Raw genomic sequence first — 27643 nt, 5'->3', positions numbered from 1 at the left:
ACACAGAGGCAAATGAGACGAATTCGTCACATATAGATTTGATTCATCCTGCCCTTGTACCTCACATCTTTGTCCAGCAGGTGGCGACATACTGTAGAAATCTGAATTTTCTAACCATATCTGTTATTTTGATCGCGTCTTGATAAAATTAACCATGATGTCTTTTACCTGCTTACAGATCATTAGGATTAGGCTGATTTTTATAAACTGCAGAAATGAGATTCTGCATCCAAATTAAGGTTTTAACTACAAAATGCAATCTGTTTTTATTCAGAGGGGTGTTGCCTCACTTAAATGGATTAACCGTGTCAACGTTTTAAACCAAATATTACTTACACTTTACAGTGAGCTATTATTACTCTTATTATTCATCATTTCTCCCAGGTTTATTCCTCACGAGGGAAACTAACACTCCTCCAGTGGATGTGGGCCTGTTGTGTCTCAGTGGGAGGAGCGTTCAAATGAGGATTAATGCGGTTTCACCTATGTGTGTGTGTGTGTGTGCTTGTGTGCGCGCGCCGCGGACCAGGTTAAGTAGCTCGATTACACGTATAATAACTCGGTGTACTGGAATGAAAGGGGGACATTATGGAGCTGTGATAAGAAGCGACTGTGTTATTTATTCCTGAGAGGAAACACCGGGAGTGTGTTTGTGGTGAAACCTGCTGGTCGACGACGTTCAAACTGCTGAGCGCTCTTTACACAACCGGAGAGGATCCGTCCGACGGTAAGAAATAAAGAAAGAAGGAAAAAGTCTTGTTTACAGTTGTAGCTTTATCTCACTTGTTCTATGATAACACGGCAGGGACATTGCTGGTGTTGTTTGTCCATGTGCGGTGTTTTTCTTTGACAGTTGCGGAGTCTGTGATTGACATGTGCGGGTGGGTTGAAGGGTCGGGTTTCAGGGCAACCAGAGGTCTCTGCTGGGTTTACTGGGGGATTCCCCGTGAAAAAATGACCACTAGTCTTTGCATCCTTCTCAAGTGAAATAAGTGAAACACCCTGCCGTGTTTCCACTTTGCCTCCCTGTTGTGTCCTCACCATAGAGACAAAGTGGACCCGCCCTGTCTCTAATCATAGCTCACTATTTCTGCAACTTCAGCACACGAACAAGTCGCAGCTTAGTTACATGTTTACACATATATCTGGTTTCTTAATCTTGCGTAAACTTGCAGAGCGTCTGTCCTTTATTCTATACACGCGCATGTTGTTTATCATCTCCAAAAAAAAAGTTATTTTACAGCCACACACAGCAGGAGCCTGAAGTGTATAGCCTACCTGTCCTGGTTCTGATTCACCTTTTTGGGCTTCTAATGAGCTTTGACCTCGGATGTCCACTGTGAGGGAGGCAGAAAGCAGCCGGTGTTGAGTTACACAGCAAACAGCATTAATATTTCATGGCTGGCCATCCCGTGTGAGTGTCGCTCCTTTACAGGTGCTCTCTTCCCTGCTGCTAAATCAATGTGATCCACAGTCAGCTGATGGAAACTGAGCGTTTGAGGCCAGTTTCTGGGGGGGGGGAGATGTCAAACATGACTGTTTGTTGTTCAGGTGTCTCCCTCTCTCTGTGTCATCCAGATGTAACCCTCAGCTAAAGGGAAGTTATATTTCCACCCTGTTTGTTTGTGTGTTTGTAAGTTAGCTGGATATTTCAAAAGCTTGTTTGGGGCTGCAATTAACTATTTAAATTATTGACTAATCAGGTAATTATTTTCTCACATAAGCAGTTATTTATTTTGTCTATAATATGGCCGAAAATAGTGAGAGAAAAAAAATCACAATTACCCAAGAAGACCAACTCAAATTGTTTTATTTTGTCCAGCAAAACAGTCAACAATGTAAATATCTTGATTCTTCTTCCATATGAGACACTTTTGAGAAGACGTATTCAGAGAGCTTTTGTCAAAGGGATCAATTGATTATCAAAATAGTTTAATAATATTGAAATGGACTAATAAATACATTAACTAATTGTTTCAATACATTTGGTTGATCAGACCTTTTGATAACACAACAGAGGGCATTTTTCTTGAGCAAAAAAAATAAAGGTTTTCCTCTTGAACGCAATTATTACCTGTTATCATAAAATAGTGTATTTTGCATGCCAGTGGATGGAGTTTGAACAGTTGCTATGGAGATGGTCATGGTCACTTTCAAATCCTCTGCCTCCCCCAACAAACAGCCTTGCGTTCAGAGAGTCCATCCTTGGGTCACATGATAACAACTGAACCATCATCTCCTCCTGAAACTATTTTGGTCTTTAATTTGAGAACGAGCCACAAGCGTCTGTATGTCATCATCAAATGTGGCTGCCGTGGTCTTAGAAGCGCTCCTCCTGTGGATGATGCTCTTTAGAGCCCGGTACTCCACAGTGGCTCTTTTTCTTCTTCTGCACTCTGAACTGTGCAGCTCTCAGGGGGAAGGGATGTAAATATATCTTCCACTTGAAAGGTATTTGTCACTTTTAAAGAAATTGTGAGGTTTTCATGATTTGTACGGAAGCAGTTTAGTGTGATTTTTTTGTTGTTGTTGTGTTTGACAAAGCTGCACTTCTTCACTGTTTCATTGAGAGAACTTTCTGATGCTGTTTCTATTCGCACCGTCTGATCTCTGTTATGTTCATAATCGGCTACACGCCGACAGGTCTCTGGCTGCCTCTGAATCAGTTCCACTCCAGAGACTTCAGCAAAAAATGTAAATCTCTACAAATTTTCACATTTATTTTTCATAACGATGCCTGAAACCGCTTGGACATGAATACTGACATGCAGCAAAGAATGCAAGTGAAGTTTAAGATGTTACACATTTCTGAGTAACGTGTGGCTAATCAGTCATCTGTATGATTACCAGTGATGTTCAGAGGGGATTCAAATCTGTTTTAGTGGGAATTCTGTTTGGTTGACATCAGTTTTCAGACTGATCAACCAAGATATTCACATACAGGATCTCCATCGCAGTATGCTAGACTGTGAATAAGTGTCGTACTAATGTGATTAGATGTATAGGTTCAGGTCACAAGTTTGTGATTGCAATTGGATTTGCTTCACCTGGCTTGTTGCTGTCTATATCGAACACAATGTCACTGATTGTTTAAAAGTTGTTTTTGAATAGCTTCTTAAAACAATAGATTTAATAGAAAGTTAACTAGCGTTTTATTGGAGTTATTGTAAAAAAAAAGAGCCCAACGGGACGGTTCTTTTATTTAGTTAGTTAAATACATGATACGTTTGCCAGAACCTGTGGGAAATTTGGATAGAACAGGTGCTGCCGTCACCATACCTGTGTGTGTGTGTGTGTGTGTGTGTGTGTGTGTGTGTGTGTGTGTGTGTGTGTGTGTGTGTGTGTGTGTGTGTGTGTGTGTGTGTGTGTGTGTGTGTGTGTGTGTGTGTGTGTGTGTGTGTGTGTGTGTGTGTGTGTGTCCCAACACAGACACAGCCAGCTCAGCTTTGTCCCGTGTTTGGGATTAGCACCACGCTGACCCTGGGAAGTAACAGACGGCATGAAAGCTATGTGGCGATAGCGACTGGCAGTATTTCTCAGCGGCTCAGCCTATAATATCACCATTGCCTTTTATTCAACCTCTTTTATTTCATTAAAATAGTTCAACATTTTCTTTCTTTTTGAGTTTGATGAGCAGGTTGATATCCCCCCTCATGTCTTTGTTGATGATGTAAAGCTACAGCTGGGAGGTAAATAGCCTAGCTTAGCATAACCACTGGATGCATAGAGAAACAGCTAGCTTGGCGATCTTTAACTGTGCTAAATTTGAACGACGCTCAAACTTTAGCTCCATTAAAAAAACATACAGATGCCAGAGTAGTCTATTCTGTTATTCAGTTAAAGTACATATTGGATTATTTGTTGGCTAATCTGTGTCCCAGTTTAGTAAGAAGAATCGGCCTCATTTTCCTGGCACACTCTGTGTTGTCTTTTTAAAAAGCTTCTATTCAGAGGGAAAAGAATAGAGATTGTCACTGAATCTGTTTGAACCACTTCTGTTGCTGTCGTCACTGACATAATGTAAAACATAGTCGTGCACAAAGTCTAAGAGGCCAGTGTTTTTACAAAGCGCCACCAGCGGATACATTAGTTTGCATCTCCTTTGCCATGAAAATATATGAGAAAAAAAGGTCATCATATTGTAGAAGTTGTTTTAAAAGCAATAAAGAGTCTTTCAAAGAACAAAAACTGAAAAAACAGGTTTGCTAGTTATCCACACCCAAACTAATATTTGACCCAGATGAGCCTGGCAGGATTTTTCGTATGTTCTGTATTCCCTTTTAAAAACAAACTATTTTTTTAGTTAGCTACATATCAATGGCTGTTTGAACCCTCTTTTCATCCAGTTGGCTAATTGCATTTCTGAGTGCAGTTCTGCAGCTCGCTCTCATCTCTCTGGTAAACATCTCTGAACTTCACAGACGTGCTGTATCTTCCATGCCACATGCAAACATGGCTCCTTCTTTATTTTGTCAGCAAGTGAGACGTGATGCAAACAAGCTTTAGAGGAAGCAGCAGGAGCAGAGATAGCATTTACCCACACGAAACACATTCTTATCACTGACAGACGCCTATTGTGGAGTGGGGATGGGCTGAATACCAACATGAAAGTAGGAAAGATGTCACCAGCCCACATTGTGTTCTTACAATGAGGTAATTTAGCCTGTGAGGGTCAGAAAGAAACAGCGAAAAACATGTAGTGGCCAGTTGTGTAAAGTATCAGAAGGCATTTGTAACATTTGGTTTGTACAGACATTCATGGTGCCCTGAGGATGAATCCTAATGACTTTTCCTCTAGCGCCACCTTTAAGGCTGACATATGTTTTTGAGTAAAATGTCTCGACAACAGTTAGCTGGATTGCCGTGAAATTTGATACTCACCTACTCTTGGACAAATTGTAATACCTTTGTGATCCCGGACTTTTCAACCCTGCGCCATCAGCAGGTCTAAATTTCTTTGTTTTATTAATACCTGCAAAACTAATTGCATTCCCATCAGCATCACCTGTACTTTGTGTTTTAATGCTAATTAGCAAACATTAGCATGCTGACACGCTAAACTAAGTGAACAAGGCAAACATTAAATGTCCTAAACATGGATATGCTGGGAGAATGTTGCTATGCTAATATTAGCATTTAGCACAAAGCCACGCTCTGTTTAACTAAAGCCTCACAGAGCACCGAGCATTGCTATAGACTCTTTGTGGTGTTAGACAAAATATGACTGTTTTTGAAATCAATTCAAATTCAAAAACATATTTGTCCCCGGGGGGAAATTTAATACCCCCAAAAAAGCTCCCTGTGCTGAAGAAAACTCGATACACTCGTACCTTAAACACCCACAATGTACATACACGGGTGTTTCTGTCTACAGAAAAAGCCTGTCTCTCCATTGTAGGCTGAACTCTCTTTCAAGAGAGTTGCTGTTTGTGAAGTCTTTGATTTTTTTATCAAAAGGGCATTAGGGCTCTTTTATCCTCTTGTTGGCTTGTATAGGTGATTATCTTCTTCTTTTATTTCCCCCCTATGGGTGTTTGGTACCGCTGTTTCCTCCCCCTTCCTCTTCCCCCAGCTTCACTAAGCACCTGTGTATGTGTTTGCATATGTTAATGATTCACCCCTTGTGATCACTGAGCATTATGATACCAGCAGCCTGTTTCTGAAACCAGTTTGGAGATGAATGCAACAGCCAACACCCTGTTAGCCTTCGTGTGCATGTGAGAATCGGCAGGCATGCAGCGCGGAGCAACATTATCTGCTTACATAATCACAGTCTTATCTCATAAGTTATTTACAGTCATTATTCAGCACCTGATACTTCACATATGGAACAGTATGATTGATGTATGTATGATGGAGTGAAGTTCATAGGAAAATGATCAAAACAACATTGATTTATGGGAAATATTCTGCTTAATTTTTCTCTTCCATCCGTTCTTATCAAAGTAGGCCCCCAAAATAATAACATAAATAAATTAAACTATTTAAAATTAATACTTTTTAATTATTCTTTTTGACATTAACAGCAAAAATGACAATGATTAGATTGTTGTTCGAGATATCCTTGTGTCCCTTTGTTGTGTTGTTGAATGGCTGGGGGGGGGGGGGGGCCTATACATTATTAGAGCAGGCACTGTCTTCATCAGTAGCCCTTAAATATTTCATCAGCTACTATCACTTTAATGGGCCTGTCTGTCACTGTGTTGCCATGGCGGCCACCTCACTCTCAATTATGCAATAAGGCTGGTTCGACTCGAAAAAGTCTTTTTGAATATCTCCTCTTGAAAGTCTCTGGAATTGAGGTTTAAAAGTCCTGTTTAGCAAGAAAGAGGATCTTTATTCTGAGTAAAGGGTGTGTCCTGCCTCTAAACTATTTGTCCAGATGACGCCTGTGTGCGTATGAAAACCTCTGGGATGACAGAAAGCTGACAATACCCGAAACCAGATCACAAAAAAACTGACAAAACCCCTTGAGGCGCGCATTTCTCTCCTTTTTCTTTTTTCTTTTTTACCCTGTTTGCTCCTTTCAGCCTTGGGCTTTTATCTCTTCTTTCCTTTCTTTGCAAAGCACTGAGGTGCAACACAATAGTTCTCACTTTGTCTTCGTGTTTAACTTGGGAGTGAGCAGACGAGAGCCTGTTGCTCTCTTTGCTGCATCACTTAAGAAACCATTCTTAGTTTCCAGCTGTATCTGTGGAGCGATTTATAAATAATGACTTAAACCGATGCAACAATTAACAGTTGACAAGGCATGACATGGTCCAGCAAAAATGGATATTTTGTAACAATTCATAGCTCTTATCTGGCTCTTGTTCATAAGAATGAGCCCAAAAAATTACTTTTCAGTCTGCGTCAATTAGCTAAGACCCGCAGGAATAAGTGGAGGCATCGACTCATACTTCAAAAACACGTCACCTTACAAAGAAATAGCAGTAAAAAGAGCTGAGTTTCTAACTGTTGGTGTGACTGAATACTTGGCTTGTGAGACCTTCAATCACGGCCTGACATCAAAGAGTAAATCAAAGAGTGAAAAACAAGTTAAAAGAAGAAGAGAGCATTATAATTGGTGCGCCACAGCATATTGTTCAGTTAAATAATATAGCAACAGTGTTGTACAACACAACGGGGTAAACAAGTTTCTTCAAAATGTTACATTTTTAAAAAGTCTGAGTTATCGATCGATTGTTGGTCGAAAATGAACCCAAAGTCCAAAACATCAACATATGTTTTGGAAAGAATTACCGAGACTGACTTGTGCTCCTCAAAAAGATGACCCCGTGATGTCCAAATGTCCTCTCATGTTGGAAACGAATAGAGACGTGGTGTCTTTGGGTGCAGCTAACTGCCTCTGCACTGAGAGAAAGCCCAGGCGGGATTCAACTACTCTGTTGATCGCGTCACTGACTGTGAAGCGACAAATATATGTAATTATCAAATTGCCTTAATTGGATAATTGGAAATTAGGAGAATCCGGCGGAGGCTTGTGTCTCAATGAGACTGCTACGCCGGCAGTTTGAGACTGTAAACAGACAAATATGCACTCATGCAGCGCTGCATTCTCATATCAACATTCAGATCTCAAGAACCGACGCACACACACACACACACACACACACACACACACGCACAAAGGATGTATTTTTAACAACCTATATTTTAGCATGTGCTCTGCTCGTCCCATTTCTGGCTGTACTGTATGTCAGGTTATTTTGAGCAAGTAGAGCAGTGGCTTCTGGGTAACTGTGGGCTCTATGTGACAACATGACAGCAGGTAATGTAAATGGGAGCACGATGTAGGTCATGACTTTCATTAGCAGGCCCTTTTTACTGGGTTAGTTGAAAAAGCATATTTTAATCTTTCGGCCTTTGTTGCATATTTCAGCCCCTCGTTGGATCGTTCGGAGTGTTTTAAAATGCCGGCACTTAGTCCTAGTTGTGGTAAATTGATTTGCTTGACCTATTTGGCCCATAGTTCAAGAAATTTAAACCGTACCAACTAGAGCATATGTGAGAGAAGGAAGTCAGTTGTTGCCAGAGTATTGTTGTCTGAGAGGAGCTAATCCCGGATTACATCAAGCTAATTTTGAAAACAGACAAAATAACCTGAGGCAAAAAGTGAGGCTGGTGAACGGGTGAAAGCAGCTTAAAGAAAAGCAAGCGGGTTGATGTACAGTGCTGCAGCAAATCAGGATATCCTTCAGGCTATTCTGCAGCTCATGAGAAAAGACAAGAGATAAGCAAGGTAATGTTTGTTTATCTCTGTCTTCTCTAGTGACTTTAGCCCAACCAATAAAGAATTTCTGAGGATAATATTTTGATATATTTGGCAATATTTTTCCCAAAATCAAAATGACAGCAGGACAAACTCGAGAGCAAGGAAGCATGATGGTTAACCGTTCTCTATCAGTCTTTCTCTGCTGACATACTGAAGGAGGTGTGATTACACAGGACCGACCGTCATCGCCTCAGTTACACAAGACGAAATATTGCAACGATTCTGTCAGCTCAGAAGAGGGAAAAAAAGGAGAATTAAAGTTACGTTTCATGCTGCTGTATCCGAGTTAGTAGAGCGGGTCGGCCTTTAATCACAAGGTTGGAGTTTCTGAGCTCCACCTATTCATGTCAAAGTGTCCTGAACAAGACGGCGAACTGAAAATGAAAAGAACAGTGAGTCCTTGTAAGTTACAATGAATCTAATGTACATCTCCATGGGTGGCGTCTATACTGTGCTGCTTGGAGAAAAAACTGCAAGTGTGAGTCCATCGAGAGGCACAGAACCAGCCTGCAAAACGAAATGAGTGTTTGATGACTCCTTTTTAACACACTCACCCACACACACACACACACACACACACACATCTCCATCTGTCTCCCTCTCACTCTCTGTTTACACGACGTCATGCTTTTATGAAAGATTGCATGTTTTCCAAGAAACCCACATTTTTTTATAGGCGGGGATCGAGACATTTTAGTCGACTGGAAAGTAAAGAATTGGTCGTTCTGTGTGATATCAGGCAAACGTTTTTAGATTCTTACCACCCCCCCCAAAAAAAGTCTATATGATCGTTATGTTTTAATAATGTACGTGTGATTTTAAAACTAGATGGTGAGAGTTTTGCGGCTGCTGCGTTACGTGACAGGATTTCGCACGATGGCTCGGTGTAACTGCTGGAGAGGGCAGTTGGCCTCTCACTGTTGTGAAGGATGCCAATTACATCACAACACTAATTGGAAGAGACAATAGTGTTCTTCTCCCACGACGGAGGGATCATGAGGATTTGATATTGATGTTGCAATCCTACAGAAACATTGGTTCATTCTAAACTTTTTACACTGTCGCTGTCATTTTTCTTGCGCCTCCTCCTTCTCTCTACACTTTCTCTCACCATAGTTTTCCTCTCTTTTTACTCCCTCCCCCCTCCTGCTCTCCCCTCCCTCCCCCTTTGTAACGTCCTCCTTCTCCATCTCCGTCCAAGAAGCATTTCGGAGAAGCTTACTCATGTCCAGTCACTTCCCACCATGCCTGGCCTCTCACACGCACACTCTCTTCCTGCTCCTCTCTTTGACATGTCTTCATCCCTCTTTTTCTTTTGTGACAACAGATCAAGAATGAGATCCTCGTCTGCTTAGCGACACGTCCCTGTTAAAGATGGTTCAGCAAAGGTATGAAACCACACACACACACACACACACACACACACACACACACATTCCTTCTCAAGAATCCAACACACACATTCTTTCTCAAGAATCCAACCACCTCTCTTCTAACTGAAAGCAGATGGTGAAAGTTTGACTATGTGCCTTGTTATGCCTGAACTTGGTGGGGATGTTTCTGCCTCACTGGGGCAAAGTGGATTCAAAAGAAGGGGTTGAGCTGTGATTGGTTGAGAGGCACATTTAGGGGCAGGAGCTAGAGGCTCAGATTCGGTGTTGTGGCATGCAGCTGCTGCTTGTTTTACAGTTGATCCCCCGTGGTGACAGAGTCCATATGATCCTGCGTTGTGTTGTGTGAGTGTTTAACTCTGTCCTGATGTTGTGTTAGCGTTCAGAGACGGACAGACTTGCACCATACCGTCCTTTATAGCATCGCTAGCGGCTCGGCTCCAGGGATGTTGGTCAGTCGTTGGGGCCACCACTTTGATCCAGAATTAAAAATCTGTTGGGTGGGTTTAGATGGAGTTTTGTGAAGACATTCATGGTACCCTGAGGATGACTCCAACTATGACCACCAATGTCTCAACATCTGTTGGATGTATTGCTTTGGAATTTGGTTCAGATATTCATGTTACCCAGAGGATGAATCCCAGTGGTTTTGTTGATCTGACGCCATTCCCTCTCGTGCAATTGTCAGGTTTTGGACAAATCTAAATGATATTTGTCCGATTCTTTGGATTGTGACCTAATATCTGCAACACTTTCCCACAAGCTTCAGCTGTATTTTGTGTTTTGTGATAATTAGCAACTGTTAGCATTAGGGCTCTTAGTCAACTAATCGATTGTTTTGGTCTTTTTTTCATGCTGAATGACTTATTTCCAAGAAACTTATGAGCACAGCTCTTGTAAACGCAAAATTTAAAGTGGTGCTGTTGAGTGATTCTTTGTGGAGAAACTCGGTTTTACAGATCTGTCGATTAAATCGATTAGTCGACTAAGTTGCAAGCCTGGAGACTCTTAATCTCGTTGGAGAGATTATGTGTGAGATCTGTTGAACATGACTGTGATTTGTAAATAGATGTGATATAAGTTCTAGTGATAGCAGATGAAAACATTCACTGTCTGTAAGCAGAGGAAACACGGGCAGATAAGGCACATCCTAACATCCTTCCTCTTGAAGTGCAGGCATGTTCATGGAAACATGTTACAGTTTAGCAGAAAACTGGATTCAACCTTGATATATATATTTTTTTATCCTCTCATTATCCAGTCTGTTCCAAGTGTTGTCAAATAAAACTTTGGTCTTATTTAGCAGAGTCAATCGTTCCAGGAATGTCCTCTCCAAGGGAAGCAAGAAAATAGTTCCTTTCTGGGGTAAAAAGTGGGAATCTTCCAAATTTCCATGGTACCAATGTGAGTGTTGGAACTGATCTGCAAAGCTGCCCTCAGGCTATTTTAAACTAAAATAAGATTTTTTTTTTTTTATGCAAACAAGCAAAGCAGACCTCATTTGCTTAGATATGTTGTCTTTTCCCCTCTCTGACTCCCCACATTCAGCCAGAGTTGTTCACACCGAGTCGCTGTTCGCCTTCCGATGTCAAAAAATGTTTCTGCAATGAGAGTGATGTCAGGGGGGCCTGCAGGAATCCACTTTGGGCGTCTTAGGTAGTCCAAAAACAATTTGACATCTCAGTCCGAAAGTACAGAGTGTGGCCGGCAGCCAAAGTGGAGCGAGATGCGTCTCTCCTCTCCTCTGGTCATCTGACTTTGCCTGTTATTGCTCTCTCTCCTGCATACCTGTCATAGCTGCTGTCTAGCCATGCAGAGGGAGAGAAATGCTCTACAATCTCCAGTCACATAAGTGCGTCTGTGCTGCTATTTTATGAATCAACCTTTTGTGGCTCTGTGTATAATCATATCTGCTTTTTTTTCCTGCATCCTCAGGTCCTCTGTAATGCTGCTTCCTCTTGTGGTTATGGTTGCACCAGTAAGCAGTCAGGAATGTCCCCCTTCTGCCTCTGACATGGTCTAACCCACGCGTGATCCGGTCACCGTGATGGCCTCCATGGTTGCCAATGGAAACCCAGATGGGCAGTCTCTGGTCTTAAAAGGGGTGGATCCAGAGACCTGCATGATTGTGTTCAAGAACCACTGGTCTCAGGTAAGCACCAGCACTAAATCAAGAGCCCTGCAGCTTAAAGCACAACTGATCCCGACAAGCGTATCTGGTGTCAAATGTAATAAAACCACTGTGGAATTCAGCTTAATTTATCTGTGAGCCCCACAAAGGGTCAGACCCCACACGCTGACACACCAATGCAGACATTAAAGCAGCTGACACTTAGTTACCAACACACTTTTCTAACCCCTTTTGTGGCTGGCCAGTGTCATTCTGTGTAACGTTTGTTCATCTCAGTGTGGGAGGAGTAGTAGAGGCCTCACTGGCTGCCAGGACCCACAGGGGTGAACAGGGACACATGCTGCTGCAAAGAGCCAAACATCTGAGACAGGCGGCCTCCCCACTGCCAATATTCCACTGGCCATAAGTGCAGTTTAGTGCTGCGGGGAAAGCTCTGGAGTCAGTTTCTACCGTCGGCGAGGTAGTAAAGAAGAATTTGAGCAGTTTGTGCAGCAGAAAGGCTGTTTTCAAATTCATCAGCTGAAGGAGGAATGTTTGTTAATCACGTGCACATACGAGCGGGGTTTTGTAATATCACAACTTGCATATTGGACCGCTCACAAAAAGTGTGATGTAGAAACTTTAAACCTTCAGTACACAAACACTGAGAGTGGACTTTTCAGTGAATAGTGTCTTTTTGGTTCTATCTAGTTGTGTTAGAATAAATGAATTACACATGCATTGTGCTGGGTGTATCTGTTATTGTGGTTGGTGAATTCAGATTGATGTAGAAGAACTGTGCTGTAAGTGAGCCTATTGTTTTGAATACAAACCTGTTGTAGTGGGTTGCAAACTTTTAACAGGCTTGTCAGTAGAGTCCAGACCAGTGACAGACTTGGCACTGAACATGATGGTAGGCTAACCATTGTAGCTGGTTTTTTTTACTCGTGCATAATGTCTGTCTGGGATTCGTATTGTTTATATTTTTACAGTTTCACTTATTTCTTCACTAGTCTGACTGTGAACAGATCAAATGAGAACTCCCTGTTCAGATTAAAGCTTGTTTTGCTTTAGGCAAACTGGCAGCACAATTTCACTCCTGCAGAGTCTTATTTCCACGCTCAGCTTATCTGTGGAGCGATAAGAGTGCTCTTGACTGGTTTCAGTTCGGAAAACCTTGAAATCCGAGTAACACGTCGTAAGTAGTATTGGCCTTGTCCCTCTGTAAGAAGCTCGGTCTGTTTCATTGGCAGATTAGGTTTATGTTCATTTGCTGTGTCTTATCTGCCGCTCTCCAGGCCTCACTGAGCTCTTTGTGTTTGTTGTGACATGCAAACTAATCGCTCCGTTGCTGTGGCTGCCAACAAATCTCTAACTTATGACGGTGAAGAGCCATAGTGACGAGGAACCAACTGCCCTGACTCCTTACATTCCAGGTTTACATTCCACATGTTATGAATGTGTTTCTGTTTAGTGGCTTGTACAGTTCCAGGTGGAAACACCCCCATCCAGTGTACATTTAAGAACATCTTCAGACGTCAGAGTCTGTCAACTGGAATAAAAGCACATATATTAAGCGTGATAAAAGTTTAGAACAATCTTTTTTTTTTTTTATTCAATCTTTTCATCCCAATCCTCAGAATAATATTTGGGATTATTTTTCCAATGTTAACACCTTTTTAAAATTGGTAATTCAGAGCACTGCCGGAATCTGATGCTGCATATGTTTTCTTGTATTAATAATTCATAAGATATGCGTCAAAACACTCATGTGGGCCTGTACTGTATAAGCTGACTACTGTTAAAACTCCAGCAGCTTTAAGGAAAGACACCTGCATCAGCAAATTTAAGAATTCTGACAATTGGAAACTCCCCAGTACCAGTCTGAAAGGCTCCACTGGAGCGGAAAGGGCCTTGCTCAAGGGCACCACACTTCTGGTAATGAGGATGTGGCAAATACTGCACTTTCAATTTCCCCATTCCGATTAATACTGCCAGTTGTGGCCTGTGATGATTAAATCTGAAACAAAGTGTTCAATTCTAACACTTTCAGATCCCTGAACTAGAGATGCTATTCTGGCCCAAGTAACCAAAAATGAGTGCTTACTAGCAGCTACTTTGCTTATAATACACATATTCTAGGTCTCATAGGCCAACAAACCTTTAAGGTTCTCTATACTGAATTCAGAGTAAATCTATTGCCTCTCAACAGCTCTCTACACAGCGCCGGCTGAGACGTCAAATAGTTGTTTGTTGCTATATCAAAGCTCTGACCGACAGCGTAATCGCGTAGGTGTAGCTCCCTCCCTCCGGTTCCCCTTCACCTAAACACTGTTAGCTCTGCCAGCACTGTCACTGTAGTTTGCACTGTTAGCGACGTTAGCGATGTGCTGCCAGCTCAGGCGTCTCAATGTTGAAAGCCGTCGAGAGGCAATCAAAATTCTCCCAAGCTTGTGTGCACCTTTATCCTTGTCTGCAACTGACCTTAATAGTGTCAGTAATAATCTGACTCCTTATATATTTATATGTGTATATGTGTGTCCAGTAAGAACAATTCTTCCTTGGACAGAGAGCCTGAACTGGACTGATCCCACTGGGCCACGGGCCCCAAAGGGCTGTACAAACTCTGTTCTCATGTTTCCATCAGCAATGCCCAGCCCTCTTGTGCACAACCAGTTATTGTCATGGCAGCAGTGTCAGGCCGGGGACACTGGCTCCATTATTGTGACTCTGGTTTCCACGCAGCCAACACGCAAGGGAGGGACTGGATACACAAAGGACTGTTTCACTGTGTGCTACCAAACTGAGTTTATCGGTACTGTGCTGCTGGTCTGTTTACACCCCATTATTGTTGATGATTAACCTGTCAGGAAGAAGGGAATGGTTTTACCTTTAACAAACTTGTATTAATTAAACATGCTGTACAAGCACTGTCTATACAAACAAGATTAAAACTGCTATAAAAAGAAAAAAACTGACTTGTACCATATGTCAAGTGTCCATGGTATTGCACATATACTTTACATTATGTGAGTGGTAATGCTTAAGATCGTCTTTGTCAACAAAAATGGAAACTGATTCTGCGCATTTTGCACTTTTTAAAGCCCAGCGATCAATTTGCTTCTTTCTTGGATTTCGTGGATTGAGTTTGAGCAGTGTCCCCTTCCAAACTGAACTTTGTAATATCATTTTGAATTTATTTCTTCTCATCAAAAGGAAATACAGTTGAAAGTGTAGGCTGATCAGATGGAGCATTCATATGCAGTCATGCAGACTGTAAAAAAGTGTCTAATGTGTTCAAGTGTCGCTTTAGCACACATCTCCAATCCAAGTATCAACCACCACAAACAACATATTAACCCACGGAAACCTGGTAAATGTGTCTTTCACAAAGGCCTCATCATTGAGTGAATTTATAGATTTCTTTTGCAAAACTTGTGTTCTTTATTTAAAACCTTCCACCAACCTTTCTTTCTACTTTAACGCATTTATGATAGCAAAAGCATAATTGCATATTCTTTGCAAAGTTTGCTGCAAAGCTGATCTTGCATGAAAATCAAATGATATAGGGTAACAATGTGTTCAGTTGAGTAACATTCCTCTTATCTCTTATTGTAGGTGGTGAAGATCCTAGAAAAGCATGATCCCCTGCGCAGCAGCTCCACCTTGTCCTCCCTCGGTGTCATCAACCTCGGCGGCGGCGGCTCGAGTGGCGGCCCTCGTTTCGGCCCCATCCCCGGAGACGAGGCGAGCGCGGTGCAGAACTATGTGGAGCACATGCTGTTCCTGCTGATGGAGGAAGAGAGCGGTCAGGTCGGCGCCATGGGCCCCATCCTGGAGTTTGTGGTGATGGAGAACGTGATGGAGCGTCTCTTCGTGTGGAGCCTCCGCCGGGAGTTCACGGACGACATGAAGCTGGAGCAGCTGAAGATGTACGAGATGCTGGTGGGCCAGGCGCGCCAGCCCCTGCTGCATCACAAGCCCATCCTGCGGCCGCTCATGATGCTGCTGTCGTCCTGCTCGGGCACGGCGTCGCCACAGGTCGAAGCCGAGCTGGTGCTGCTGCTCAACCAGCTGTGCTGCGTGCTGGCGAAGGACCCCTCAATCCTGGAGCTGTTTTTCCACACCAGCGAGGATCAGGGAGCCACCAACTTCCTCATCTTCTCCCTGCTCATCCCCTTCATCCACAGGGAGGGCACAGTGGGCCAGCAAGCCAGAGATGCACTGCTGCTCATCATGTCGTTGTCGGCTGAGAACGAGCGAGTGGCCAAACACATCGCAGAGAATACCTACTTCTGTCCGGTTAGTCCCTCTGACAAATGACCTTTTACCTTTTCTTCTTGCTGTCATTCACCTGGTGGATTCTAGTACCTGTGAATATCCTCAGACTGAGCCCCTCTGTTTTTGATTTTCCTAATTAACTCAACCTTTATGTATGAGGAAATGTTGATCCCACTCCAGTGACCCTTCGGCTTCATAATCAGGCAAAAAAAAATGTGCAGATGAATTCATGGAGCCACTTGACGCAAGGTTAAACCATCTCATTGAGTGTTACAAATGTCTGGCATTCATAAGATTAAGGCACGGTTGCAAGATAATCCCACGTAAATAATGACATTTACCCACGGCTGCAGACATCGCAATGAGAAATTGCTTTTGATGTGATGCCAGTTTACCGAGTGATGACTGAATTTAATTGGTTCCGCCGGCAGGCGACAAGGATAATCCTATAGAGGATGTATACATCAATGCAACACTAATGATGCATAATCTTACAGTGTAATTACTCTGCCATAGACTGTTGTTTTCTTAAATCCTGCCCTGTAAATACTTGAAGACAGAAGAAAAGACAGAAGTCATGTTAATACTGACCGTTTGTTACACGGAAAGCCTGCTGACATTACGGAATTAATTAGTGACCTAATTATCACATCATGATGATTATGAAAGGAAATTATAGGCAATAAACTGCAACTGCTGCTCAAATATATTTATAGAGCTGACCTGTACGAGGTATGAATCCGTACGTATGCTGTTTGAGGAGGAGCTGGCTGGCTGTTATGTACTGAAGGCTGCTGCAGTGCTGTGTTTACATCTGCATTTCATTAACAAAATGGAAAAGAAGAAATGATTTACAAAAGTATTTTGAATTGCAGTGAGCAGTAAAACCGTTATAAATCTGTTGTGTGAAGCCGAAAGTAAAACTGCCAGCCAAAGATAAATTGTTTATGCCAAACACTGCCTCATTAATGTTGAATGAATTCCATAATATTCTCATAATATTCTCTCTATTATCACTTGGTGTCAAATTATTTTTCATTAGACTCGATATATCACATGATGCTAGGTTTGTGGCACAGTGTTTTTTTTCTACAGTAAAGTACAGGTAAAATATTTTTCAGGATGTAGTGTAGGTATTACAGTTTATCATGAAAACACCTTCATGACAAACTGCTTTTTAACATCCATCTTCCTGTATAGACAGAAGCTCTGTAGTTACTGGTCTACAGCCATGCTAGCGGTTTTGAGCTGAATGCTAATGTCGGCGTACTGACACGCTCATAATGACAATGCTAACATGCTGATGTTTAGCAGCTGTAATGTTTACCCATTCACGAAAGGAATGTTCTTAGTTCTTAGTTTAGTAGGTATTTATACATAAACCAAAAACGCCATCTTGTCTTGATGATGCTAAAAATATAAAGTCAAAAATCTATGTTATAGCAAATCATCCTGTGGGGATCCGCATTTTAAATTGCATGGAAATCCATCCAATAGCTGTCAAGAATGGAAGGAAAAGTCTGAGGATCACCAAAGTCAACACATTTTACAGGATTAGTGAAAACCCAAATCAGCTATTGACTGTATCTAGAATACGGTAACATTTTATTTGATGTTGACGTCTCTCTCTCTCTCTGTCTCTGTCTCTCTTTCTGTCTGTCTGTCTCTCTGTCTCTCTCTCTCTCTCTCTGTCTCAGGTTCTGGCCACAGGGCTGAGCGGCCTGTACTCGTCTCTGCCCACGAAGCTGGAGGTTCCCAGTGCGGACTGGCACTGCCTGCACAAAGAGGACTGGCTCCAAATGCCGTCCCTCGTCCAGTTTCTCAACTCGCTGGAGTTCTGCAACGCTGTAATTCAGGTGAAAAACGTGTGCTGACTGACGAGGCTGCACACACACAAAGCTCTCTGCCACGTGAAACATTTACAAGGTTACACGGTTACCGGGGTTATTCACACGTGGTAAATGGCTGCAACCTTCTGCTTGACTGCACTCTTGACTTGATGTGTGACTGTTCCCAGGTGGCCCACCCGGATATCAGAGACCAGCTGGTTAGCTACATCTACAACGGATTCCTCGTGCCTGTCCTAGCACCCGCTCTCCACAAGGTTGGTATACTCTTCTTCCTTCTCCTCTTCACATCCTATGTAACACCTCATTTTGACAAGTATGCAGTAATGCTCCTCAGTAGCTAAACTTATTGCTGTGGATGGCATTTTACTGATCACAACATAACAGAAGGTGGAAAATCATGTTTCAAAATACAATGTCTGTGTGTCTGGAAGAGACATAAATAAAAGGAAGACCAATATATTTAGGGAATTTCCTACTGTAATTAATACTGGGGGAGGGGGTTAACAGTTACACATATCGAATTAAAGGGGTAGTTCGACATTTTGGAAAAGAGAGTGAGCGAAATGAGAAGATGGATACCACTCTCATATCTGAGTCCATCTTCTCATCTAACCCTGAAAAGTGAAGCAAATGCAGAAGTGTCTTAAACTTGCATTCTTTCTACCGGCTATCAGGGGGCGACTCCTCCAGTCGTAATAAGATGTCTTATGGTTTAGAATATTATGAGAACATGAACCTACTTCTCACTTGATTTATTACCTCAGTAAACATGAGTTTATGGTCTCAATCGCTAGTTTCAAGTCTTCTTCAATACAGCATGATGTTCATTTATAAATGATGATCCTATTTAGAGTAAAACTTTAACCCTTTCACAGTGTGTTTTTAGTTTATTAAAGTTAATTATAAGCTTTTTGGCTAAAAATGTCTTATCTTAGCTCCACCTTCTCATGTCACGTCTGGTTTGCAAAAACCAAGATGGTGAAGGCCAAATTGCCAAACTTGAGGCTTCAAAACAACAGTCCACAAACCAATGGGTGACATCACGGTGACTACATCCACTTCTCATATACAGTCTGTGAATCTAACTTTAGGGCAAGAAAGCCTAAAAAGATTGCCTACCTTCCCAGAGCAAATTAAATCCTGTCCAAATGAAGCTTTAAAATACTTACAATTGTTCCGTTTGCTTTTATCCGTGCAGACCTCAAGAATTACAGTATGCTAAATATTTTATTTGCACTAACACACATTCTAACTGACTGACTAATGATTTCTTCCTCTGTGAAGTTGACCCTGGAAGAGGTGATGACCACCACGGCATACCTCGACCTCTTCCTGAGGGCTGTGTCTGAGCCGACGCTGCTGCAGACTTTCCTCTCCTTCATCCTCCTGCACCGACATGAGAGCGTCCACATTTTAGACACTCTAGTCAGCCGCATCAACACGCCGTTCCAGGTACAGAGCGAAACCCAGCGAACTGCCAACAACACCTCTGTACATGTCTGTTAGTCTTAAAAACACAGACACACACATTACACTCAAAAACACCTTGTTCAAATCGCGAACATGAATAAGTAATGGTTTCTTTGCATTGACGTTCGGCTGTGTAAATGTCTCGGGGAGTTTCCTCCAGTGTTTGGTAACAGTCAGCTTCGGCATACCTGCAACTCAGTGAAAAATGTTAGTTAGTTAGTTTATTTATTTTGCACAATTAAAAAAAATTAACAAACATACCTTGAGCCAAATTAAACATTGACTAACATGCAAACATTCCACATTTCAGGTATTTTCCTGTTTGCTTTTACCGTTGAAGTTTAATAACTTATCAAGTAGTCATGTTGTTATAAAAAATATATATTTTACAAAAATCTCTCAATCCTCGACCTTCTCTAGGCCAATCATTACAATGAATTACTGTTTCTTGACTAATGGACAAAGTTTCAGCAGTAGTGTAAAAGTCCTGAGTTGTTGTCATGTGCTTTAACTCTGCAGTTGGGCACTGTGTCCCTGGCACTTTTCCACACTCTCATTGGCTTATACTGTGAAGATGTGATGCTGCAGCTCATATTGAGGTGAGTGGCACACACTCAGAGTTACGCCTGTTATGAAAGCAGGATACGTCTAATTGGTTTACGACATGATGAGCTTTTACATTGCTACCTCCCACCGTGCAGATTTGTGTTTCGTGCTCACGCTGGTTTTCCTAACAGGATCCGTTCCTTTTTGCCTCCCCAGGTACCTGATCCCCTGTAATCACATGATGTTGAGTCAGAGGCGTGTTGTTGGGGAGAGGGACTGCTACTCTGTGTCAGCAGCCAAGATCCTGGCATTAACGCCGTCCTGCTGCTCCCCTGATCACAGCCCCCCGCCTCTCCGACAGCTGGACTCCATCCTCTTTTCCAAAGGTGCAGAGACTCCCAACAACACCAGCGCCAAGGGTAAGAAGTACGGGACGTTTAAAGACACTTTTATCTTTAAATGTCTGTTTTTTTACAGTTTCAATCTAATTTTTGCTAATTTAATCAATGGGTTATTATAAGATTGTACTCTCCAAAGTAACTACTGAAAGGCTGAGGTGTCCTTAAGGTTGAGCTCAGCTGTGTAAAGCCTGTAATGCTTTGACGTTACTTAATACTCTTACTTTCTTAAAGTACTGGATGTGCTATAGAAAAGCCAAAATGAATGCCTGCTTTTCAGCAGTTTTTGTGATCTGCTTTAACGATTCTTTTGGTTTTCGTTCCTTTCAAATCTGCTGCAAAGCGAATTGGTCCAGCAGATTTTACTATTCATAACCCCAGTTGAGTGAGTGCATGTTATACCCTCAGTAATAGCGGTGTGCAGACAAAGAACAAACAAGAACAGACGGACGGGAGGAAAATGGAAAGTCATTAACTGCAGCAGTAAGAGTGCTAAAGCCCAATAATAATAAAGAGTATAATTTATTAACGTTACATTTTCTAAATCTGTGTAAACATGGTTTTGAGTACAGTACAAGGTGTTGATGCGCATTCATCTGGGACTTATAACAGGGATTCTATGAGTGTTTATGAGTATTCCGTCAAATAGTGAGCTCTCCTGCTGTGTCGCTGTATTACATCACTTTACCCCCTGTAGCTACATGTCAAACTCATTAGTTCTGCTCCGCATGAACACTGCGCTGAGGCGCTGCACGTCAGCTTTTATCAACATTTCCTATCCGTTCTTTCTCTTCCAGAGGAAAGGCAGAGCTTCTTAGTGGATGACGATGGCTCCGGTAACTCCTGCACCATCGGCTCAGAAATCTACCTGGATGTCAATTATCTTCATTACCTCTACGACGCCCGCCTGAGCATCAGCAGCTGCATTCAGGCCTGCCAGGTTTGGTCAGCCCGGTACGACGGCGAGGACCCCCCTCCTGAGAAATACCAGCCCGGCGTCCTCGAGGAGCCGGGGCTGAAGAGTAGGCAAACCCAGGTGGCTTTCAAGCGAGTTCCGCAGCCGCCGGCGCCTCGGCCCTGCCCTCCGCCGAATACAGAGCCGCCCGCCATCACCCAGCTGGAGCTGGAGTGGGACGATAGCTATGACGCGTGTCCGGTGCAGACCGCTGAGGCTCCTGTGGAGATTAAACGTCCACAGCGGCCTCCCGCGGAGCCCCCGAAGCACATCCAGGAGATGAGGAAAACAGCCGTCATGCTTGTACAAGGTTCATATATTGAGGAAAACGAGTTCCAGGACGACGTCATGGTGTACGATCTCGTAGCCAAGAAAGACACCAGAGATACTGAAAGCGGTAAGCTCAAATCCAGCGGGTCTGAATCGAAAGAAACCCAACCGGGATCCGCAGAAGTCCCCCTAAAAAACGGACTCAGTTTAACACTTCCAACCTCTGTGATGGCTGATAAAAATACCTTGGACACAAAGGCCAAAGGTCAGACGGATTGTAATTCCCACCTTCAAAACACCACAGCTGCCGGGTCGGGTCATGACCTTTTAGCTCAGTATGAGGAGCTCATTCGTACGTTGGACACTAAAGCAGGTGGAAAACAGGTCAAACCCGATGGAGAGTTGAAGAAGCCTGTCACGCCTGCAGAGGAGGAGGAGGAGGAGGAGGAGGAGGAGGTCGAGGAGATGGATTTCACCTCCTTCTCTGCTGAGACACCAGAGCCAGAGAAACTGCATTCACCCTTTGGGCCCAAGTTTGTCAGCGGAAGTGCAGGACGAAAGCAGTCGGCGCCTTTTACCGGTAAGTGTAAGGGAAATCTTCACTTCTTTGCAGCAGCGTCATTAATCGCCAAAACCGCACAATTGAAATGCTGTTTATGATTATTATTCTTCCTGCAGGTCCATTTGTCAGCGTGCTGATGTCTCGTCTGGAGAACATGCCGAGTAACACGCTTCACGTCAACTTGTTGTTGACGGGCATCCTGGCCCAGTTGGCGGCCTACCCTCAGCCCCTCTTGCGCTCTTTCCTTCTCAACACCAACTTGGTCTTTCAGCCGACCGTTCGCTCCCTCTACCAGGTAAGACAGATACGTTGTGTGTATGTGTGTGTGTGCATGTGCATGTGCAGGCAGGAGTGAGGCTTTTCCCCCCCTTCCTTCCCTTGAGGCGTCAGAATGAAGACAAGGAACGCAAATGATTTGGGTTTGGTTGCGTCGCTGAAAGCTGTTGAAACTTGCAGTTGACCTTTCAAAAGTGAGATTTAAAGTTTGTAATCTGAGCGCAGTTCTGTAGCTGCTCTTGAGTAAAGTAAAGTAAAGACAGCTTCCTCTATTTCTCCCTGCTGAACAAGAGATCCTTTTATCAATACAATCAGGCTGCTTGGGTCGGTAACATCGGAGAAACCAGCAAGAGTACACTAAATTACAAAAAGCATCCGACCGAAAAACCCCTCCCAGTGTTGCCAACTCTTCCAATGAAAGTAACGAGCAGCACCAGCTCATAAAGTCACTAAATCTAGTGAGAAGGTCGCCAAGTTGGCAACTGTGACAGCCTCTTCCTTCAGGCCTCTCGCCCAAAATGATCATTATAAGCGTAAACAACGAACGGTGCTATTGTTGGTACTCGACAGCTGTCAAGCCAGCAGCTTGTAGAAGGCTCCTGTGACGCACAATGAATGCAGAGGCAGAGTGCTTTCCTTATCGGTTTATTTTGTCAGCTCATTTTGATTTATTGATTGAAATTGGGATGTAAAGAGAATTTCAACAACTAAAACATCACAACTTAACTTAAATCTAGCTTTAATTACATCAGTGCAAACACTGCAGATGTGAATGCGCAGTAATCCTCCGTTTCTTTTCTGTGTTTCCCTTCAGGTCCTGGCCACCGTGAAGAACCAGATAGAAGAGCAGGCTGCCACCAGAAAAGACTTTCCAGAGCTGATCACTGCCGCCCAACACTGGCTGCTGGCCAGGGAGACATCCTTCATAGCTGCAGGTGACGACAGACACACCCACATCTGGAATGTTTGTGTCTACGCCAGCTACGGCTGGAATCTGTGTTCTCACATAATCTATAACAGTACGAGTTATGCATGAAAAGTATTCAAAACATTCATTTTCAATTCAGGCTTTTCAATCCAAGCAGGTTTTACTCCAACTTTTAAAGGAATAGTTTGACATTTTGAGATGACACTTTGAGATTTACGCTGTTTTTTTTTTTGTACGGATGTAACAAACAATATATAATATTTTAATCAGTGAACATTAGAGAGGCTGGTAGTCCGCTGGCTGGTCCATAATCGTGAACTCAATATCTCAGGAACACCGTGTCAAAGGTCACTGTGACCTCACAACACATTCTTGGCCATATTGGCATCTTTATCTTTCACTAATAATAATACACATTTTCTTATCTATTTGACTTTTTTTATTTATATATTATAGTAAACTGTGATAAATAGTGTTCAGATTTTGGAAAACAAATGTAATTATACCCCCAGCCATCAATTATATAATGTATTTTCAATACGACGTTGGCTCGGGATGAAACTTAATAGCTTGAGCATTGTTTTTATTGTTTTCGATGACAAGAATATAAATTCTGCACTGTTGTTGAGTTCCTCGATGTCAAAAATGTGCCGTTACAAAATGGGTCAAGTTCAAAACAACATCTGCATTCATTATCGGCCGTGTCTGTTGGGAACCATTATAAATTCTACTTGATTTTCTTAAGCGATGTTGCAGTTGAGCAACAGTCTCAGCTCAACCCTGGAGCGTCAGCCCTGTTTTTGAACTAGGTTCCCCGTGGTTTGAGAGTTGTATAAGCTACAAAAAAAACAACTTGTTGGAAGTATGTTTGCAGAAAGATAAGAGCCAGAATTTTCTATGAAGAAAATGTCTCAGTAGGTTAGCAGGGGTACTCTCCTTACTTGTACATGTTTTTCCCCCCAAAAAAAGCAATTATTTATAAATGGAGAAATCCTTAACAGGAATATATTATGTTTACAAAATGTCTTCAGTTCCAACTCATGCATTGGCACAGAGTGTATTCATTCAGGATTTGTTTTTCATTTTGTCATTGTTGCTCATTAAATCTCCATGTTCACAGACGAAAGCAGAAGCTCCACCCACGGCGAGGCGGGAAGGATGTTGAAGAGCTCGCCGCCACCGAAACCCAAAGCCATCTCTCTGGAACGGACAGAAGTCTTCGCCACCGTCCTCTTCACGGAGTTCCTCAAAGAACTGGCTGCTATCGCACAAGAGCACTCAATCTTATCATACATTCCTATGGAAGAGTGAGCGTGTCCCAGTAGAGTCCAGTTTAACTCTGAAAGACTTATAAGACTTTTATTTTATTTTTTAAAGCAATGGTTTTATCTCAGATCCTAGTTTTATACAACTATTTAAAAAAAAATCATAGCACATTTTCTCCTAAGCAAAGATAATCAAGTTATAATACTTTTAAATGTTGTTTTTCTAGTTCTGTAAAGTTCTGTTTGGCAGCCAAGAAGGAGAGGTGAACGTTGAGCTGTTAGCTGAAGCCTGCACCAGCCGATAATGCTCCTAAGAGCGAGCTCCAGGTCCACCAACCAAAGACTGTAGAGAAAAGATTTTAGCAAAAACGGCAAAACATTTTTGAAGCAATCATCAGCCCTTATCTGAACTTCTGAATGTCGCTGCTCAGTGTGGTTCTGTTAAATACTCAGGTGGCTTTTCAGAGGGTTGCTGCCTCTTTGCCGTAGGATTACGCACCATATTTGCCTCTGCTCCCTTTCAGAGGGCGAGCCTTTGAATAACAGCATTAAAATGTAATTTGAAGATTAACTGTTGGAGCCGACTGGCAGCAGGTCCGACAACGTCACGCAATCCAAACTTCTTATGCAAACTGTTACATGACAACTTTCTTTTGGGCAAAACGGGTGGGTCACTTTTGTCTTTGAACTTTGGTGTTTCCACATATCTTTGTGTGTTAGATGTACATTTGTTTTGGTGTTTTTCTGTTAATTCATGACGGTACCTCAGGAGTCTTTTTAATGCACGTTCTCTAGGAAGCCTTTGGGTGAAGCGGTTTTTCTACAATGCACTAGTGTCTCACATCAATGGGCTCCACATCTTCTCCAGATGACCTCCAAAACAGAATTATTCATGCTATATTTAATTTGCCTTCATTTAGTGATGCTTTATGATGTACATATTGTAAGAAGTTCTAATGACACAGGACACTATGCAAATCAAGGATATGTTGGGTATAATTAGATATTTTCAGAATGGGAAGGGGTATTTAAGAGTTTCTATCGCCATATATTTTTTTTCATGTGGTTATGCTAAAGGTTAGTTATGGTTTGTCATCATGTTCTATTTAGGGATTGTTTAGGGTTTAGTAGTTGTGATAAGTCTCATATCACTGCTCGGAGAGTCGTAGTTTTGCATCTGGTGGAAAACATCTCACATTGTAACGGTTAACTGTTGGGCATCGCCTTTATTTTAGTCCAGGTATTTCACATGGTTGTTAAATTGAGATATTACAAGAGATATATTTTGTTACAAATCATGCCTCTGCTGTCTAAATGAATTTACCAGGACAGAAATACTTCATAATTAGTGCCTAAATTATGATTTTTGTTCACATTATTGCCTGATTTCGAATGGACTTATACAGGAATGGATTATTACACAAGGGTAAAGGAAAGTGTGACGTTCAACATATTTTGTTCCGTACCATTATTCCTCCACAGAAGACACCGACACCGCTTTGAAAAATGGTGTTTGTTTCAAATTAATTTTCGAGGAGTAAAAAAATAATGTGTACATTTACCTGGGAAATAGAAAATATTTGAAAAAATTACAGAATTTTATGTAGAAAAAATACGTCGGAAATGATTAGAACTGTTTATTCAGAGCTCCATTATTACTGCAATAATGGACAGCTTCGACAAACTCTAACAAAGTATAAAAACGTATACAATGTTGATCATCATCTCATATGTCCAGCTAATAAGACAAAGAATTGTGTTTATCTTTAGTCTTAAATCTGGATTGAATGTGTTTTTGTTCCTATTTAAATCCATTCAGTGTCTACTTGCAATAGATCATGCAGTGAGGTCTTTTGTGTACTCATATTGTTTGTAGAAAAATGGTTTGGAATTGTATATTTGTATCAATCACAGACATTTTTCAGAGTGGTTAAATAAGTAGTTCTCTCTGGTAAAAGAATATTGCTGAGCGTTTTTCATACTACAGTGTCACTGCAGACACCTCAACCAGCACAGATTCATTGAGCACAGTAGAACAATCGGTTTTAGCAGCATTGTGGCATGAAGACGGGTATTATGACCAAGCTTATAGACCAGTTTCTGTCTCAGTGGGTTTTTATTCCAAAGATTCAACCTTTCTTACACCATTCGGCCTCAGTTTTCTGTCCAAGACCTAAAGGCATGCCTCTTTCAATAAAATCAACTTCTGGTAAATGAAACTGGATGCACGTATTTTGTTGACTTTTACCCCCTGTACTCTTTTCAAAACAGAAAGCCAACTGCTTCACTTGACACAATCAATACATTCTTTCCTTTGTGCCAGAGGTGGTTTGTGGCTGTTTGTTCTGACATCTTAATTTAATACACATTGCCTTTCTGGACAGCCCTTCCCCCTGAGAGACTGCAGTCAAAACTAGAGCTGTGTTCCAAATCGCATACTTTTTCTTTTTACTTTTAGTACGTACTGCAGCTGCCCTTACAAAGGACGTACTGTTGCATGCAATATGCACTTAGTTGGGACGGAATACTTCCTTATAACACGGCACCTTGAACTGTGACCCTCTTGCTCATATATCTCCTGCGCAAAGAATTGTGGGTCGGAATAGCCTGAAAAGCATGCTGGCTTGTATACCGCAATGTGAGACTGGATGTAGTAGAACATCCTGGTATTTTTTGGTGTGCTTTTCACATACTAAATAGTATGCTAGAACGGGCATTGGAACGCAGAGTAGGTCTTGTTCTCGGGTGAACACTTGAGCTTGAAGCGACCTTTAACAGCTCGTAAATATCCGGTTCATCATCAGTACTTGACTGCACAAGATTAACATCTCTGTGCTAAAGTGTTAAGAAAGCAGCGTGAAAGTACGTCAATGTGGGATAAACTGCAGGAAATATGCAAAAATATTGGGAATTATTTAGTTTCCAAAGTAAGACTTGCTTTAAATCACCACATAAAAGTAAACTGCACTGAGGGTACAAATGCAAGAAGCAAACTGTTGAGGTCAGGTAACGGTCATTATCGTGTGTACTGATCCTACAAGAGAGGATGCAGATGAGAAGAGACAG

The 27643-nt window shown here is 42.2% G+C and overlaps 1 protein-coding gene across 1 annotated transcript; it reads left to right on the top strand.

Annotated features, from left to right (window-relative positions):
• The first annotated feature begins 525 nt into the window (after positions 1 to 525).
• Positions 526 to 26790, top strand: fhip1aa (FHF complex subunit HOOK interacting protein 1Aa). The gene is made up of 13 exons (XM_079159193.1): positions 526 to 727; positions 9603 to 9663; positions 11602 to 11818; positions 15395 to 16078; positions 17755 to 17913; positions 18075 to 18161; positions 19192 to 19359; positions 19897 to 19976; positions 20140 to 20342; positions 21119 to 22126; positions 22225 to 22403; positions 23199 to 23319; positions 24433 to 26790. The coding sequence occupies exons 3-13, from the start codon at positions 11714 to 11716 to the stop codon at positions 24621 to 24623; spliced, it is 2985 nt and encodes a 994-aa protein (XP_079015319.1). The 5' UTR covers positions 526 to 727; positions 9603 to 9663; positions 11602 to 11713; the 3' UTR covers positions 24624 to 26790.
• The last annotated feature ends 853 nt before the right edge of the window (positions 26791 to 27643 follow it).

Source organism: Pholis gunnellus (genome assembly GCF_910591455.1).
Source record: "Pholis gunnellus genome assembly, chromosome: 5".
Taxonomy (NCBI): Eukaryota; Metazoa; Chordata; class Actinopteri; order Perciformes; family Pholidae; genus Pholis; species Pholis gunnellus.
Note: the sequence above shows the minus strand (reverse complement) of the source record. Positions and strands in the feature narration are given on the sequence as shown.

What these genes read in the sequence shown, in the direction of transcription:
- fhip1aa (XM_079159193.1), top strand. Translation starts at nt 11,714, where the DNA reads ATGGCCTCCATGGTTGCCAATGGAAACCCAGATGGGCAGTCTCTGGTC. An exon ending in AGAATACCTACTTCTGTCCG is followed by an intron (nt 16,079 to 17,754) that starts GTTAGTCCCTCT and finishes TCTCTGTCTCAG; the next exon opens with GTTCTGGCCACAGGGCTGAG. An exon ending in GCAGTCGGCGCCTTTTACCG is followed by an intron (nt 22,127 to 22,224) that starts GTAAGTGTAAGG and finishes TTCTTCCTGCAG; the next exon opens with GTCCATTTGTCAGCGTGCTG.